General features: G+C 43.0%; 1 protein-coding gene across 2 annotated transcripts in view; it reads right to left on the minus strand.

Moving 5' to 3' along the window:
- Positions 1-18,545, minus strand: part of LOC139546675 (semaphorin-5B-like) — a 155,580-nt gene that overhangs the window by 68,500 nt on the left and 68,535 nt on the right. For both annotated transcript variants that reach the window (XM_071355326.1, XM_071355325.1), the window contains one exon: positions 1,436-1,535. In XM_071355326.1, the coding sequence (XP_071211427.1) occupies positions 1,436-1,535 (100 nt within the window). The remainder of the gene's footprint in view (positions 1-1,435; positions 1,536-18,545) is intronic.

Here is an 18,545-nt window from a genome sequence, read left to right on the forward strand (position 1 = left end):
AATACAAAACCTAGGGAGCTCATGGTTCTTAACCCCTTCCATAGACTTACGCAGCAATTATTACAACTTCCAGAGGACGCCCATCAATCTATCAGAGCTCTTGCAGCATGAGCTGACATGTTGTCCACCCAATCAAAGGATCAGAGAATTAATCTAGTACTGAAAGCATAAGCTATAGCTAGCTAGCACTGCAGTGGATAAAAAGTGTTGAGTAGTTGACTCAGAGAGAGAAAGACAATAGTTGAACAGTTTCGAATAAATGAATTTCTTTAAAAATGAAGGAGAAGCAAGAGAGAGAGCTAGCTATATTTCATAGTATTTTTTCACTTTCACTTAGCTAGCAAATACAGCTAACTAGTTTAGCCGACTCAAACAGAGATATAAGCTATGTTAGCTAGCTGGCTATGGCTAGCCAACATTGGAAGTCTTCCAAGTCAAGGTAAGCTTTTGGTTTTATTAATTTATTATTACTGGGACCGCCGGTGTAACTACTAAACTGCATACTGACTGTACTGCATGATTGTAGCTGGTTTAGTAACGCATTAGTTCTAGTAGCTATGTTGACCATGACATTAGCTAATATGGTGACAACGATGTAGGCTGTATATAGTGGTTAGCGGTTATGATATGATCAGGGGTTTATCCATTCAAACAGATTCTGTTGAAAAACATTGCTTAAACGGAACCAAACGGAACCAAAAGGGGATAAACATACCTGAATTTGTCCAATAGAAACTCTCTTTTGCAACTGTTGGACTAATGATTACATCCTAGATCAGCTAGATGCCGGCAAGAGTGTGCAAGGTGGTATTGAATGTGTCAATGTCACCTTGATTACTCTAATATTTCATTCGACCTGTGCACCTACATTGTAAACTTTCATTTATAGGCTAGGTTGTAGCAATCTCATGATGGGTATAGGGAAAATTAGAGTATCATGTAGTAGCCTAAACCTATCAAAGTTACATTGAGCTGGGTGAATGGAATATGAATGACAGCCATGCTCATTAAAAAAACACGACACTGATACATGATTATCACTTTTAAATGATTCATCTCCAATTTTCAGCAGCAGTGCAGTATAGGACCAGGCAGAGTGTTTTGCATAAGGGTACATTAACACATGTATAAGGGCTCAATGAACAAATTAATAAGGGATAAATTAAGGAATGAATAAGGGGTAAATTAACAAATGAATTTAAGGGTACATTAACAAATGAATAAGGAGTAAATTACCTCATGAAAAAGGAATGAATGAACACATGAATAAGGGATAAATAAACAACTGAATAAGGGATAAATGAACACATGAATAAGGGATAAATGAACACCTGAATAAGGGATAAATGAACACATGAATAAGGAGTAAATTACCTCATGAATAAGGAATCAATGAACACATGAATAAGGGATACATTAAGGAATGCATTCTTACCTTGCCCCCACTATCAACTCATTCCTGGTCAGGTCAAGGGTCAGTTGAGAGTAGTCTCTCACATCCGGGTGGGAGAATATAGTGATCCAAGGACTCAGGGCTGAAAGAGAGGAATAAAGTAGGGAATGAGAGAGATTTAAAAGGAATCACAAAATTATCAATTACAATTAAGGAATCACCAAATTAAAAGGAATCACACAAGGCAGAGACTCAGGGGGAATGCTAATATGGTATGAATCTGAACTAACTCATTCAATCGAATTGATTAAAACAGTAGAATTCTTTATCTGGTTAAAAATCAACAGAGGCTGTCTTCCTCTGTGCCGCATACATTCACCCCTCAGTCACCCTACTTCAATGAAGAAAGATTCTCCATTCTAGAGGGGGAGTCACTTTCAGGCCCAAGGCAACGTACTGGTCTGTGGAGACCTCAATGCTAGAAAAGCAGAAGAACTAGACACTATTAACAGTCATGGGGATAAACACCTACAGAGAAGCAGCAACCTTTCCCTCCCCACACACACCCCCACCCCTCAGCCCACTAACACCTCTCTCAGACCACAGTGTATCTGAGAAGAGTGGAATCCAACCATGAAGCATCACGGCCCAATAAATGACATGGTACTAAACAGGCCTATAGATGGAGTGCAAACAGTACAGAAATCTACTAAAAAGCAATTAGTAGCCAAAAAATACAAATCTCTCTTGGGCAACTTTTTAGCCTTAACATTCTCCTACAGCAATGAAGGTGTACATTGGCCATTTGGAACATAAACTTTATATTTTACAAATTAGCCTCCTTGGCTAATCTAAATAAATATAAGAGCAAACCAAAAAGAATAGATCATGAAAAATGGTTTGATAATGATTGCAAAAAATCTAAGGAAGTAATTGAAAAATATATTTAATCAAAAACACAGAACCAGGCAACAAAAATATACACCTTCAATATGGGGAAACACTGAAGCAATACAATCACACCCTAAGATGTGAAAAAAAGGAAAAGGAACAGCACTTACCCTCCACACTCTAATTGACAAACAAGTAAACCAAAACAATGGCAAAATCTACTCATGTTTTGTAGACTTCAAGAAAGCATTTGATTCAATTTGGCACAAAGGTATTTTTTATAAACTAAAAGAAAATGGTATTGAGGGAAAACATATGATGTTATTAAATCAATGTAACCTAAAAACAAATGTGCGGTTAAAATTGGCAACAAGCAAACAGACATCTTCTCTCAGCGACACGGAGTGAAACAGGGTTGCACAATAAGTCCAACACTATTTAACATCTACATGAATGAATTGGCAAAAACATCAGAAAAATCTGCAGCACCTGGTCTCACCCTACATAACACTGAAATCAAGTGTATGCTGTACGCAGATGACCTGGTGCTACTGTCTCCCAGTAAGGAGGGGTTACAGCAGGATCTAGATCATCTGCACAGGTTCTGTCAGACCTGGGCTCTGACAGTTAACCTAAAAACCCTGAATATAATGATATTCCAAAAAAGGTCAGGAAATCAGGATCACAAATATAAATTCTAATTGGACACAGTTCTATTAGAACAAACCAAAAACGACACATATCTAGGACTAGATATCAGCAACACAGATCGATTACAGCCATGTGAAAGCTGAGAGACAAAGTTCTAGAACCAATTGCTATATATGGCAGCGAAGTATGGGGTCCCCTCTCTAATAATGAATTTACCAAATGGGACAAACATTAAATCGAAATACTGCATGCAGAGTTTTGCAAGACTGTATTACAAGTGCAAAGAAAAACTCTAAATAGCACTTGTAGAGCAGAATTCTGACAATCGAATAGAAAGAAATTGCCATCAAATTGTACAACCATCTAAAAACAAGCAACCCCTAAAACATTTAATCACACAGCCGTACAATGTCAAGAGATGAAACAAGAGATGAAACAAGAGAAGAGTTCCCTCAATCAGCTGGTTCTGAGGCTCAGTTCACTAACCCAAACCAACTCCATAGAGCCTCAGGACAACACGCTTCCTGTAGCACTAATTCCAATACGTTTTGGGACACTGTAAAGTCCATGGAGAATAAGAGCACCTCCTCCCAGCTGCCCACTGCACTGAGGACAGGAAACACTGTCACCACCGATAAATCTACGATAATCGATAATTTCAATAAGCATTTTTCCACAGCTGGCCATGCTTTCCACCTGGCTACCCCTACCCCGGCCAACATCTCAGCACCCCCTGCAGCAACTTGCCCAACCCCCCCACCCGCATCTCCTTCACCCAAATCCAAACAGCTGATGTTCTGATAAAGCTGCAAATTATGGATCCCTACAAATCAGCTGGGCTAGACAATTTGGACCCTCTCTTTCTAAAATGATCCACCGAAAATGTTGCAACCCCTTTTACTAGCCTATTCAACCTCTCTTTTGTATCGTCTGAGATCCCTAAAGATTGGAAAGCTGCCGCGGTCATCCCCCTCTTCAAAGGGGGAGACACCTTAGACCCAAACTGCTATAGACCTACATCCATCCTGCCCTGCCTTTCTAAAGTTAATAAACAGATCACCGACCATTTCGAATCCCACCGTACCTTCTCCACTATGCAATCTGGTTTCCGAGCTGGTCATGGGTGCACCTCAGCCACGCTCAAGGTCCTAAACGATATCATAACCGCCATCGATAAAAGACAGTACTGTGCAGCCGTCTTCATCGACCTGGCCAAGGCTTTCGACTCTGTCAATCACTGCATTCTTATCGGCAGACTCAACAGCCTTGGCTTCTCAAATGACTGCCTCGCCTACTACTTCTCAGATAGAAGTCAGTGTGTCAAATCGGAGGGCCTGTTGTCCGGACCTCTGGCAGTCTCTATGGGGCTGCCGCAGGGCTCAATTCTCAGGCCGACTCTCTTCTCTGTATATATCAATGATGTCGCTCTTGCTGCTGGTGATTCTCTGATCCACCTCTACGCAGACGAAACCATTCTGTATACATCTGGCCTTTCTTTGGACACTGTGTTAACAAACCTCCAAACGAGCTTCAACGCCATACAACACTCCTTCCGTGGCCTCCAACTGCTTTTAAATGCTAGTAAAACTAAGTGCATGCTCTTCAACCGATTGCTGACCGCACCCTCCCGCCCGACTAGCATCACTACTCTGGATGGTTCTGACTTAGAATATGTGGACAACTATAAATACCTAGGTGTCTGGTTAGACTGTAAACTCTCCTTCCAGACTCACATTAAGCATCTCCAATCCAAAGTTAAATCTAGAATCGGCTTCCTATTTCGGCAAACAAAGCCTCCTTCACTCATGCCGCCAAACATACCCTCGTAAAATTGACTATCCTGCCGATCCTTGACTTTGGCGATGTCATTTACAAAATAGCCCCCAACACTCTACTCAGCAAACTGGATGTAGTCTATCACAGTGCCATCCGTTTTATCACCAAAGCCCCATATACTACCCACCACTGCGACCTGTATGACCTCGTTGGCTGGCCCTCACTACATATCCGTCGCCAAACCCACTGGCTCCAGGTCATCTATAAGTCTTTGCTAGGTAAAGCCCCGCCTTATCTCAGCTCACTGGTCACCATAGAAACACCAACCCGTAGCACACGCTCCAGCAGGTATATTGCACTGGTCATCCCCAAAGCCAACACTTCCTTTGGCCGCCTTTCCTTCTAGTTCTTTGCTGCCAATGACTGGAACGAATTGCAAAAATATCTTATATCTCCCTCTCTAACTTTAAGCATCAGCTATCAGAGCAGCTTACCAATCACTGTACCTGTACACAGCCAATCTGTAAATAGCACACCCAACTACCTCATCCCCATATTTTTACTTACCCTCTTGCTCTTTTGCACCCCAGTATCTCTACTTGCACTTCATCATCTGCACATATATCACTCCAGTGTTAATGCTAAATTGTAATTATTTTCCCCTCTGTGGCCTAGTTATTGCCCACCACCCTACTCTTCTACATTTGCACACACTGTACATAGATCTTTCTATTTTTATTTTATTTTGTGTTATTGACCGTACGTTTGTTTATGTGTAACTCTGTGTTGTTGTAGCACTGTTTTGCTTTATCTTGGCCAGGTCCCAGTTGTAAATTAGAACTTGTTCTCAACTGGCCTACCTGGTTAAACAAAGATGAAATAAAAATAAAATACAATATATATAAATCTGGCACAACCTAATCATCATAAAGCAAAAATAAAAATATCACCTATTGGAAAGATACTACAAAAAAATATATGTAAACATCCATGCTATTTGGCTCTGAACAGACAGCACATGGTGGCAGACAATTTGACCACTGTGACTGATAGAAAACTGAGGAAAACACTGACTAGATAGAGACTCAGTGAGCACAGTCTGGCTGTAGACACCAGTCATCAGAGGCAAACTTGGCTGCCCAGAGAGGACAGGCTGTGCTCACTCTGCTCCAGGGGACGGGTAGAGACAGAGCTGCATTTCCTATTACACTGTGACAAATAATCAGACCTAAGAGAAATTTTTCTTTCCCAAAATTATCATTCAGTATAAAGAATTTAAAAAATAATAATAATGTATTGGGTGAAAAGCCAAATATATGTCCCCCTGCCACAACCTGAGTGAAAATTGTAATGTAATGTCAATAATATTTCCCATTTTGGTTTTGTTTTGACTTTCATACCATGTCATGTGGCTTCTCAGTCATGTTGAGACTCGTCTACTACTATTGCTTTAATGTATTAATATTCTCATTAATATTGTTGTTGTAGTTGCTGTTAATAGTAATCCCATTTCCACTACTATTAGTATTACTACTATTGTTGGTCCCACCATTTTTTGTTATATGTATACTTTGACAATGTAAGTAATTTAACATGCCATGTCAATAAAGTCTACTGAATTGAATTGTGAGAGAGAGAGAGAGAGTTAAGTTAATTAAGGACCACAGAGACTGTTTCTCTACTATATTGTAACATGATAAATCTGTCAAACTCTTGGCCTCTTGGGGCAGCGTGTTCAGTAGAGTTAAATTAAAGGTGACAGCAGCATGAGTAATGTCTGAAATAAATCGAATAAAGAGATTCGGAACATGAACACTTCTAATTCAAATTGAAGTGGGTTACAATAGATGTACTGAAAACACACTGGAAACACCCTCTGCTCTGATATGGTCGTCATGATCTATTTTGTGTTGTTATAGGTTCAACAAAACATAGTGTATCTTTCTTTACATTGTCATGGAAACAAACAGCACCGATTTCACCTTTGCATATGGTTTCAGTAGGCCTATAATGTAAACGTACAAAGTAGCATCTAAGAGGCACAGATGTCTGTTAGTGAGAAACAACCTATGCTTTGTGGTTTGCAGCAGCAGTGAATGAGTTATTGAGAAGATTGTGATTGTGTCCAGCTACTGGCAGCCTCCTCTGCTCTACTCCCTTCTGCCCCGTGCCCCGTGCCCCCTGTGGGTTCCAGCAGAGAGGGACAATGCTGTAGCCACATCAAGTCCGTGGCCACATCAAGCATACTGATCCAAATGCAACACAACGCACAGTCAAAACTACCCCTTCCAGGACACACGCCAGGATCCCAACCCCAGCCACAGCGCCCGCCATTTCAGACATTTGGCACTCGCTTTCACAGATCAAAACAACTTCTCCCAGCAGAGTCACAGGGAGTCACACAGTAGAGTGGCGGGTCATTTAGTGTAGAAGAAAAAAGACACAAAAATAACATTTTCTACCAAAAGTGCCCAGCTGATCTCCATGTGACCTGAGCGTGGGTTTACTAAATGGATTTCTCCACATGGGAGATTGTAAGGCAAATGGGATTTTTAATTTTTAGATGTAAAACACAATATTGCAGCAGTTGGATGCTTAGATTCATAATTTTAGTGTGTTCAGTAGCATATTACATGGCAGAAAGCCTTTTAAGACATTTACATAATTCATTGTGGACTTAAAAAACAATTTCTTCCACAAATAATGGGGATAATTTTTGCCCCCTGCAAGACAACCTTGGACAGCCTCAGTTTGTTTACTGTAAGAAGCTGCAAAATGCATTTGCCATTTAGGGAGGAAGTGAGTGCTTGAATAAAATAAACTAAAATAAACTAAACAGATTAAAGAAAAAAAGAAAACTCATTCTGATTCATCTCTCTCCAGATATTGTGAACTAAAATACAACCTTACTATCAGCTTGAGAGAGGAAATTCATAGCCGGGATGATATAACAATTCACACTTAACTGAATTCTTGGCAAAGCTCTTGGGAAAACCAATTAGACCCACAGATTTCCAATACATTACAGGCTTTAACTAAACCAGCGAATGAAAAGACTACATTAGGATTGATTAGAATCATATGGCCCCATTATCCTGAGCATCCTTTATTAAGACATAGTGAGATGGGAGCAGAGTAATCATAGGGATGGATTATTAAGACAAAACTAGACGATAGCAGAGTAATCATACACTCTTAGAATAAAGGGTTTCAAAAGGGTTCTGCGGCTGTCCCCATAGGAGAACCCGTTTTGGTTCCAGGTAGAACACTTGACTTCCATGTAGAACCCTCTGTGGAAAGGGTTTCACAAAAAAAACAAAAGGGTTCTACCTGGAACCAAAAGGGTTCACCTGGGACCAACAAGGGTTCTTCAAAAGGGTTATACTATGGGGACAGCAGAAGAACCGTTTTAAGTTCTAGATAGCACCTTTTTTTCTAAGAGTGTATGATGGAGCTGATGGTATCTCATCCACTAAGCATGGCAGGTATCACTGAGATGTTCGCAGACACTCTTTAAAGGGACAATCTGCAGTTCAAACAATAACAACGCAGTCACCAATGTTTTGGTACACTAGAATTCCTAGACAGAGCTATGGATGCAAGAACAGACAATCCATGAGAAATTACAGTTTTAACCATGTTTTGAGGATATATAGTACAATAACATTGTTTACAAACAAGGAAGTTATACCAACTTCTATTTTGGGTTCTGAAGGTGTATGACAGTTGAACTAAGCTCAAGAGGCATTTTTATAAAGTTATATTCTTTAAGAATCAATAGGTATTCAGTATTCGCCAAAGTTTGGACACACCTACTCACTCCAGGGTTTTTCTTTATTAAGACATCAAAACTATGAAATAACACATATGGAATCATCTTAAACAAATCAAAATATATTTTATATTCTTTAAAGTAGCCACCCTTTGCCTTGACACCACATATGCTGAGCACTTGTTGGGTGCTTTTCCTTCACTCTGCGGTCCAGCTCATCCCAAACCATCTCAATTGGGTTGAGGTCTGGTGATTGTGGAGGCCAGGTCATCTGATGCAGCACCATCACTCTACTTCTTGGTCAAATAGCCCTTACACAGCCTGGAGATGTATTTTGGGTCGTTGTCCTGTTGAAAAACAAATGATAGTACCACCAAACGCAAACTAGATGGGATGGCGTATCACTGCAGAATGCTGTTTTTTAAATTTCTTTATTTCACCTTTATTTAACCAGGTAGGTCAGTTGAGAACAAGTTCTCATTTACAACTGCGACCTAGCCAAGATAAAGCAAAGCAGTGCGACAAAAACAACACCGAGTTACACATGGGATAAACAAACGTACAGTCAATAACACAATGGAGAAATATATATACACAATGTGTGCAAATGTAGTAAGATAAGGGAGGTAAGGCAATAAATAGGCCATAGTTGTGAAATAATTACAATTTAGCAATTAAACACTGGAGTGATAGATGTGCAAGTAGAGATACTGGGGTGCAAAAGAGCAAAAATAAATAACAGTATGGGGATGAGGTAGTTGGGTGGGCTATTTACAGATGGCTGTGCACAGGTGCTGTGATCAGACAGCTGATGCTTAAAGTTAGAGGGAGAAAAGTCTCCAGCTTCAGTGATTTTTGCAATTAGTTCTGGAAGGAAAGGTGGCCAAAGTAGGAGTTGGCGATGACCAGTGCAATATACCTGCTGGAGCACGTGCTACGGGTGTGTGTTGCTATGGTGACCAGTGAGCTGAGATAAGGCGGGGCTTTACCTAGCAAAGACTTATAGATGACCTGGAGACAGTGGGTTTGGAGACGAATATGAAGCGAGGGCCAGTCAACGAGAGCATATAGGTCGCAGTGGTGGTAGTATATGAGGCTTTGGTGACAAAACGGATGGTACTGTGATAGCAAATTGGATGCAGTCTGAGTAGAGTGTGGGAGGCTATTTTGTAAATGACATCGCCGAAGTCAAGGATCGGTAGGATAGTCAGTTTTACGAGGGTATGTTTAGCAGCATGAGTGAAGGAGGCTTTGTTTGCCGAAATAGGAAGCCGATTATTGATTTAATTTTGGATTGGAGATGCTTAATGTGAGTCTGGAAGGAGAGTTTACGGTCCAACCAGACACCTAGGTATTTGTAGTTGTCCACATATTCTAAGTTAGAACCGTCCAGAGTAGTGATGCTGGATGGGCAGGCAGGTGCGGGCAGCAATTGGTTGAAGAGCATGCACTTAGTTTTACTAGCATTTAAAAGAAGTTGGAGGCCACGGAAGGAGTGCTGTATGGCGTTGAAGCTCGTTTGGAGGTTTGTTAACACAGTGTCCAAAGAAAGACCAGAAGTATACAGAATGGTGTCGTCTGTGTAGAGGTGGATCAGAGAATCACCAGCAGCAAGAGCGACATAATTGATATATACAGAGAAGAGAGTCGGCCCGAGAATTGAGCCCTGAGGCACCCCCATAGAGACTGCCAGAGGTCCGGACAACAGGCACTCCGATTTGACAAACTGAACTCTGTCAGAGAAGTAGTTGGTGAACCAGTCATTTGAGAAACCAAGGCTGTTGAGTCTGCCGATAAGAATGCAGTGATTGACAGAGTCGAAAGCCTTGGCCAGGTCGATGAAGACGGCTGCACAGTACTGTCTTTTATCGATGGCGGTTATGATATCGTTGAGGACCTTGAGGGTTGCTGAGGTGCACCCATGACCAGCTCGGAAACCAGATTGCATAGTGGAGAAGGTACGGTGGGATTCGAAATGGTCGGTGATCTGTTTGTTAACTTGGCTTTCGAAGATTTTAGAAGGGCAGGATAGATGTAGGTCTGTAACAGTTTGGATCTACAGTGTCTCCCCCTTTGAAGAGGGGTTGACCGCGGCAGCTTTCCAATCTTTAGGGATCTCAGACGATATGAAAGAGAGGTTGAATAGGCTAGAAATATGGGTTGCAACAATTGCGGCCGATAATTTTAGAGAGACAGTGTCCAGATTGTCTAGCCCAGCTGTGTTAGTCATGCTGGTTAAGTGTGCCTTGAATTCTAAATAAATCAACAACAGTGTCACCAGCAAAGCACCCCACACCATCACACCTCCTCCATGCTTCACGGTGGGAAACACATCCGGAGATCATCCGTTCACCTACTCTGCGTCTCACAAAGACACGACGGTTAGAACCAAATATCTCTAATTTGGACATATAGGGGTTGGGGTGGACTGTGCAGAGAGCAACAGAGTGTTTGTGCTGTACTGCACATCTTCTTGTACAATCAACTCCCAAGATGGTCGTCAGATCAGAACAGAGCAGAAAGGGTTGCATTGGCTATTTAACAACCTCCACACACCACGTTCCATAAACACTGTCAAAACAGTCACACTTTGCAACAACTATGTCAGAGTGTGGTTAAGTGACATGGTTCCCCAGGGGCCTCTAACTAACTAGCACGTGTATCCAGCATATGATGGCTGTCTGGGGGAGTGTGGCGTGTCGTGTCAAGTGTGCGAGGAGAGATATGGGGAGTGGGAGTGTAGTATGCATGTGTGTGTGTGTGTGTGTGTGTGTGTGTGTGTGTGTGTGTGTGTGTGTGTGTGTGTGTGTGTGTGTGTGTGTGTGTGTGTGTGTGTGTGTGTGTGTGTGTGTGTGTGTGTGTGTGTGTGTGTGTGTGTGTGTGTGTATGTGTGTGTGCGCAGGCGTGCCAGGAGAGACAGTGTGAGTGGGAGTAGTGTTGACAGCAGAGTGAGTTCTTGGGTGTAGGAGGGTGTTCATAACCTCTGGGTCATCCCATACACACACACACCACACACACAGCAGCCAACAAACACATAGAGACACATAGAAAGGACACCATGTCTAATGCAATCATGTTGGATCTGTGTCCAACAAGTGAGTAATGTTTAATAAATCAGCCAAGAATTTGCTCTGTTGCCAGGTATAGAACCCGATCTCGATCTTGTTCTGAAATTGTTCACAGGTTACATATCCTTTCTTTGATTGAATTGTAATAACGTCACACAGAGATAAATGTTCTGGTACACGCAAGAGCTCTTTATAAGCCTGCAAAGTAGCCAGCTGAATTTGATTCACTTGTGACAGCTTGGCTTGTTTACTTTGTTAAAAGGCTTTCTGACAGTAAAAGCCTTTCTATCTTGACAGACATTCATCTCCGTGCTAACAAATGGTCTTACATGGGTGGCCAGCTCCCTTCACCTCATAAAGTCTGCCGGGCAATCCATCACACACACACACACACACAGAGAGAACAATTAAGAGATAAATATGAAAGCCCTCCACCCCAATAGACGCCCCTGGCCTGGATCTGCAGTTGATGGACGATTATTACATTTTTTTCACTGTTCTGTGGAGTGACAGATTAATGCATTAGCCACCAGAGCTGGCGGGAGAGGACACTGCCTTAGACACTCGAGTGGACATGAATCCTAACCTTTATATACCCACATTGACAGAATTAAAAAAGACTCACAGCTTTTTTTAACAGAAAGACAGCCTCTATTGAATAAGAAGTAGTGTCTCTGTCTCGCCGCAAATATACTAGGAATACACAAGAGGGCTTGGCAGCTACAAAGGCAGCTTGGAAAGCCCACCAAATTTGTTCTCAGTAATTGCAGAATTAGACAACAGACAGTTGAGGGAAAGGAAACTCAAACTCTCGAGCGTATTCCAGATCCGTTCATCTCATGCAATTTGATGGAATCCCTGTAGTTGGTACACTAAAACAACATGAATGGACAGCCGGATAGACAGACAGACATCATCATTCTGCCACCACAATCTTCCTTTACCTAATCCAGTAAAGTGTTTTGGGTAGCTTGTTGAGTTGGCTAATATCAGATTTGCTGGGCATCAGGGTTATGATGGAAACAGAGTTTAAGAGTCATGCAATCTGTTGATCCTGGTGATCAGTACTATCTAGTCTAGGAGGTCTACTCTATGATGGCTGTTGTGTTAGTGTGACCCCAGATATCCTTCAGAAAGACCGGGCCTGGTAGGGTCCCATAGCAAAACAGAGTGCAAAGCTTTTGAATTAATATCTAATAGGAGATTATAGACAACTCTTTATTTCAGTATTCAAATCACCACAGTTTAATTAGAATGAGAGAGATTATGTTTTCTCTCAGTTCTGCGCAGGCCTCTATCGGCAGTAAGTTAATGCCTTTTGTTGACGTTCAAATCCCAAACCATAACAAACCACTGGCAGTTGACCTTGGGGTCGGTCCGATAACCTTGGAAACCAAAACTATTTATTTGGAGTAAACGTTTTTTGGAGCCTTATGTTACAGTTTGGCTTCTGGGGGAAGAACTTTACTTAATTACATTACATTTCCATCAGAAATAGAAAACAAATGTGAGAAATGCTTTTTCTCATTCGTACGTTAATTGAGCATGGTGTTGATGGCTCCCCTCAGGGGCTAACTAGTTAATGAGGTATGAATGACAAATTGTGTTGAAGGCACCTGTCTGTCATTACAGACGCAAACAAGTGAAATAGTTACACTGCAGACAATATAACTGTTAGATAGCAGGGTGCTGTTTATGCTAATTATACTGTATTTCACAGATTATGTATATTCATTGAGTGAATGGACATTTTCACCACATACTAAGTACTACTAACTTGGCTACTAACATGGTAGGACTGAGAAAGCATCCTTTTTGGCAGATTCAATGAACAGTGGTGTATCAGGAAAGCCACAGCATCTGTTGCATGAAATAACAATGATCCAAATGTCCCAGACAAACAATGCTAATAGACAGCATGGACCGTGCCCAACTCAGGTAAAAGGCCAAGTGGGTGTGTCACAGCCTGAGTATTCAGATGCTTCCCGCCAGATGATCTTCCATTCTCCTTTCCCACACAGGGGAACGTTCTGACGTCCCTCCCTTCCTCCTCCTATCCCTCTCCCCCACCCTCCTCCTATCCCTCTCCCTCGCTCTCTCCCCCTCCCTCCTCTCCCTCCTCTCCCTCCCCTCCGGAGACCTCAGGATATTATCAGACACAGCAGATTGCTCCAGTTTATCTTCCCAAATTCCACCAAAAATGTTTTGTTTTGTTTAGTCTGACCCCTCTCCTCTCCTGTTTTCTTCTGACTTGGTGGATTTCCCTTGGCTTTTCATGTGGTTTGTGTGTGTGTGTGTGTGTGTGTGTGAGTGCTACTATGCCTCAGTGAAGCACATCCTTCCTCCAGAGTGAGCAGTGATAATGGAGGCCGGGGCCACTCCGGAGAGGGGAGAGAGAGAGGGCTGGGGCTAGGATGGGCTGGGCTGGACACACTACGTTGGGCTCTGGGACTGGGGTGTGGCTGGACACACTCAGGACCAGGGGGGTAATCGGCATGTCAAGCAGCCAGCCAGGCAGACATTTTAAAGGAGGTGTCTTTTCCGAAAACATCCATGACGGCTAGAAATTTGGCAAAGGGGTCTGGTGAGGAGCATTACACCTGTTTCTTTGAAAAGGTGGGAGAGGGTGTGTGTTTGAGGACAAGCGTGAGGCTCACAGAGCAGGGACCACTATGACTCATTTTCTGCGACAAAGAGAGAGAGAATACCGCTCCCGCTACCTTTAACTCAACTGAAGTGCCAATAAAGTCCAACTCTTTCCCCTCCATCCATTATTTTCCTCCTTCCCCAGGCTCTGAGTGAGATAGCCAATCAGAAGTGACCATGCAGCCCCAGCAGCATCCCCACTAGCAGCCTGCTAACAACAGTCTGAGGAGAACTGAAGTGTTGGAGGAGCATTCAACACAATGACTGATGGATCCATCACAGGACCAGTCAAATCACACACAGGGGGCTCAAACTTTCACACCTCCCTTTTCTATCCGTTATCACGGCACAGAGAATTTTTACCATCTCTCTCTTCCTCTTGCTCTCTCTTGGTCTCTTTCACTCACTCTCTCTCTCTCTCTCTCTCTCAAGAGGCTCTTTGGACGGTGACACGGCTTAAACGACAGCGTCATTATCCAGACAAGAACAGATAGCGAGACAATCCTGCCGGAGAAGACTAAACAATCCACTGCCTATTACAGCAGCTTCGGGTTGAGAGATGAGGAGAGGAGGGGAAAGAGGAGAAAAGGAGAGGAAGGGAAAGAGGAGAGAAGAGGAGGGAGGCAGAGATGGAGGCGAGAAGAAGATGGCTCTGCAACTTGGTTCACTGAGTTCACGAAGCAGGTGAACTGGCTTTAAGAGCGGCAATTCTGAGAGGAAAATGTGCAATTTTCAACTAAAATGCCTCTTCTTCCTCTTCCATATTCACACACAACCCCAGTGGAAATCATCATGACAGCAGGCTGAAAATACAGACAACTCTTCCCCCCCCACCTCCAAATCAGTGGCCAAGTTGCTCTGAATTGTACAGCAAGCTTGATGGGGTTCACTGTTCCAAGTCAATTGCTCTCTGGTATGGACCCATAGCAGTAGAATGCATCTAGGTGCCTGGCATTATCATGGTTACCTCCTTGTTATAGGTGCTATTTTCTCTGTGGGTGGTGGAATGGTCAGGATGGATGACAGGGTAAAGCTGTACTAGTGGGCTGAACCAATCCTTTCTGAGTCTGAGGATGGTGTACTGCATGTTCAGACAAACTAGGTCTGTGTCTGAAATGGAAACCTATTCCCTATGTAGTGCAATACTTTTGACCAGACACTAGGGAGTAGGGTGTCATTTCAGACACTGCCTAAGGATGGTCAGGCCCTCAACGGGACAGCCTGTTCCCAGATCTCTTTGCAGGTTGACGTGTATTGGGATGAGTCTTGTCCTGGAGGCAGAACTGAGCTATTTCCACTAGATGTGCCAGCTGTAAAGTCAAAATTGGCTACATTGTAAAAATTCCTGAAAACAAACATTAGCTTTTTGGTCTTAATTTAAGGTTACATGCTGACCAGACCGGACACGTCGCGTGTGCGAGCGTCGCAAAATACATTTAGAAATCCTTGTTATTCAATTATTGCACCCACACTGCTCACGCGCGCCAAAGAGCGTCTACGACACCAAGGGCTTAAATAGAACTCATTCCTATTTCTGATGCAGATCGCATCATCGCATCATCTCTCCCATCTCCTCATTGGTTTATAGAAGCAGGTACCCACGTGCCATCTCCTCATTGGTTATACCCACGTGGGTGATTGAAAGACAAACTGTTTTGCCGGTAGTCGTGGTAATACTATGAAAGTTTAGATGCGATCACCATATAAGTTAAATGATGAAAAAGCCTGGAAGGAGGAGAGATGACTAGAAACGATTCGGTTGGCCGTTTTATGTGTGGATTAATTGTCGGAGTAGAGGTCCTTGTGCATTTCAGGTAAAATAACAACCCAATGTTTATATCCCAGGACAAATTAGCTAGCAACAGCAAGCTAGCTAAATAGGACAAATTAACGTTAGCTAGCAGGTGCAAGCTAACTAGCTAAATTGCCATACATGTTTAATGCTTTTCGACCTGTCCCCAAATTAATGTCATTAGTTCAGAGTTTGTTTTGATATTTTAACCTGCATGTCGTGATCGCGTTTGGTGTGGGGGGACAAAATAAATGTATGCACGATAGCGCACGCGCGCAGCCGGTTTGGGTTCCGTGTTAGGGTTAGGAATTAGTGAAAGCAGTTGGTTAAGGTTATGGTTTGGTTTAAAATCAGAAATTATGACTTTGTGGCTGTGCCAGCTAGTGACCACTCTGCAGAGCTACCTCCAGAACAAGATTCATGATGAAAGCGCTAACCTACAATCTGTTTGTGCTGTATAGCCAACTCCTATGGCCGTGGAATGACAATGACCATAGAAGTTAGCAAGACAGCACAATCTGATCTGGGACCAGGCTATCACTGGGAGGCTCAGAGGAGAGATTAGGCTACTTGGCGTCTCCAGGGTGGAGGAATGGAGGTTCCGTGCCTCAGATCTCTGGATGGAATGTGAGAGGAGATGATTCTGAGGTGATACTCTGGCACCACCTCTTACCGTGCTAGATTATGCCTCCTACAGGCCTCATTTGATGGATAGATGTGAGATGTGATACTGGCCACTGGGACAGAGGTGACAGAGAGGATGATAATGACAGAGAGCCTTATCCAGTTTCTCTCTCCAACACCTTGAGTATGATAATGATCACGATCACGTTTGTCAACAACAACTGGGACAAACTCAGTGACGTGTCCAGTCCTTCAACAGCAATAGTGCACGGTGACTGTTACCTTTAAGTTCTACAGTCAGGGGCCTCACTGCCAGTTAGGGGACTTTTTTCGGCATGAGATCCGTTTTGGCGTTTAAGCCTTTTCAAAGCAGAGGGGCCTCCACGGTATAGCGGTTAACACACCGCCACCAGGAACATCTTAAGAGGATGGGGAAGGGGCCCCTAAATGAGGATGGAACACCATGCTCCAGTGAAGTGCACCAGCTTCAGAGGCTAGAAAGACCAAGAAGATGCCCCTGATCCCTTCTCCCTGCTCAGACACACACACACACACACACACACATCACCCCAGCCAGATTAAAAGGGCCCCCATCCCACCCCTCCACAAGGTGACTTGGCTCAGTGACCGCTCCACCACCCTACGATAAAACGTTCATCAATCACTGGGACTAATCTCAGGTTCAGCCTGACACCTTCATTGTTCCGGCATTTCTATAGCTGCTGCCTCCACATAAAGGGTTATACTGCCACCTATGCTAAGCAAATGGGCCGTCTGCTCTCCATCTGTGAGAGTCATCCTAAAGTGGGTAAAGTATGCCTTTGATGTGCAGTAGGCAGCACTGACATCAGTCTAAGGGTTATCTGGTAGCTGTAAGCACACTGAAGGTAGGTAGGTATGAATGGAGCTGAGTGAAAGGATATTTTTGATCCAGGTAACTTACCATTACAGATACTGAATAGGTCTTGAGAATGGCCTTGTGCTGAAACGGTGACATTGAATAGTCTTAACGATATCCCCTGCTCTTTTCTACTTTTCTACTGATTCATTCAAATCTGAATCTGGAAATGGAAAATGGAATCATTCGAAAAAATATAGTCCTCCTTGGCTTCCAGCCCTCCACCTGGACCCCAGAGGACCTCATGATCACATTAATAAACTGGCCCCTGAAAGAACACCATTTCAAGTGATAATGCTGCATTGCAATAAAAAAGAGACTATAGGAGCTCCAGGAAACGTTCATATGACCCATTGATTTTAGAGAGGTTTGGGCATATTTCCAATAATAAGTAAAACCTCTAGCTATCCATTCACTATTTATTTCCGTCATTCTTTCCACACACTGAACAGAATGTATTTGACCAATCCAGCTATTCATGGCCCTTGGAAAGGTTAACAAAAACACCTTCTCCTGAAATAAACATAGCCATTTCAGTGTTATCCTCCCTCCGTCACTCTGCATGTCTAGATCTCACTATGGAGAACACCTTGTTTCTTAACCCGCTGAATAGATGAACAGAGAAGATAAAAGGGGTATCCCTGTACACAATGTTCTCTCTGTCTCTGTTATGTGCGTGTGTGCATTTGCGTGTGTGTAAACCAACCGACATGTGGAATTATTGAAGCTGGCAACCAGAAAGATTGAAATGAAAAGTGTTTATCTCCCTGTCTTACTGGTATGTCTGTCAAACGGTGCTGGCATCAACATAAAGCGTCTCTGTTTCTCTCTGTATAGCAGGGTTCTCCAACAGGTAGATCACAAGCTGTCAGTAGCTCGCAGCCCACTTATGAGTAGCTCGCCAATCAATTCCCGAAAGTATGTGCATTTTTTCATGTGTTCCATTGCAAACTGTCGTAAACATAACGCGCCTGGCTACTATCCAATCAAAGCCACATTGACATTATCCTACCCCTGGCTACCTACTATTGGTT

This window comes from Salvelinus alpinus, chromosome 20, assembly GCF_045679555.1.
Source record: "Salvelinus alpinus chromosome 20, SLU_Salpinus.1, whole genome shotgun sequence".
In the NCBI taxonomy this organism is placed as follows: domain Eukaryota; kingdom Metazoa; phylum Chordata; class Actinopteri; order Salmoniformes; family Salmonidae; genus Salvelinus; species Salvelinus alpinus.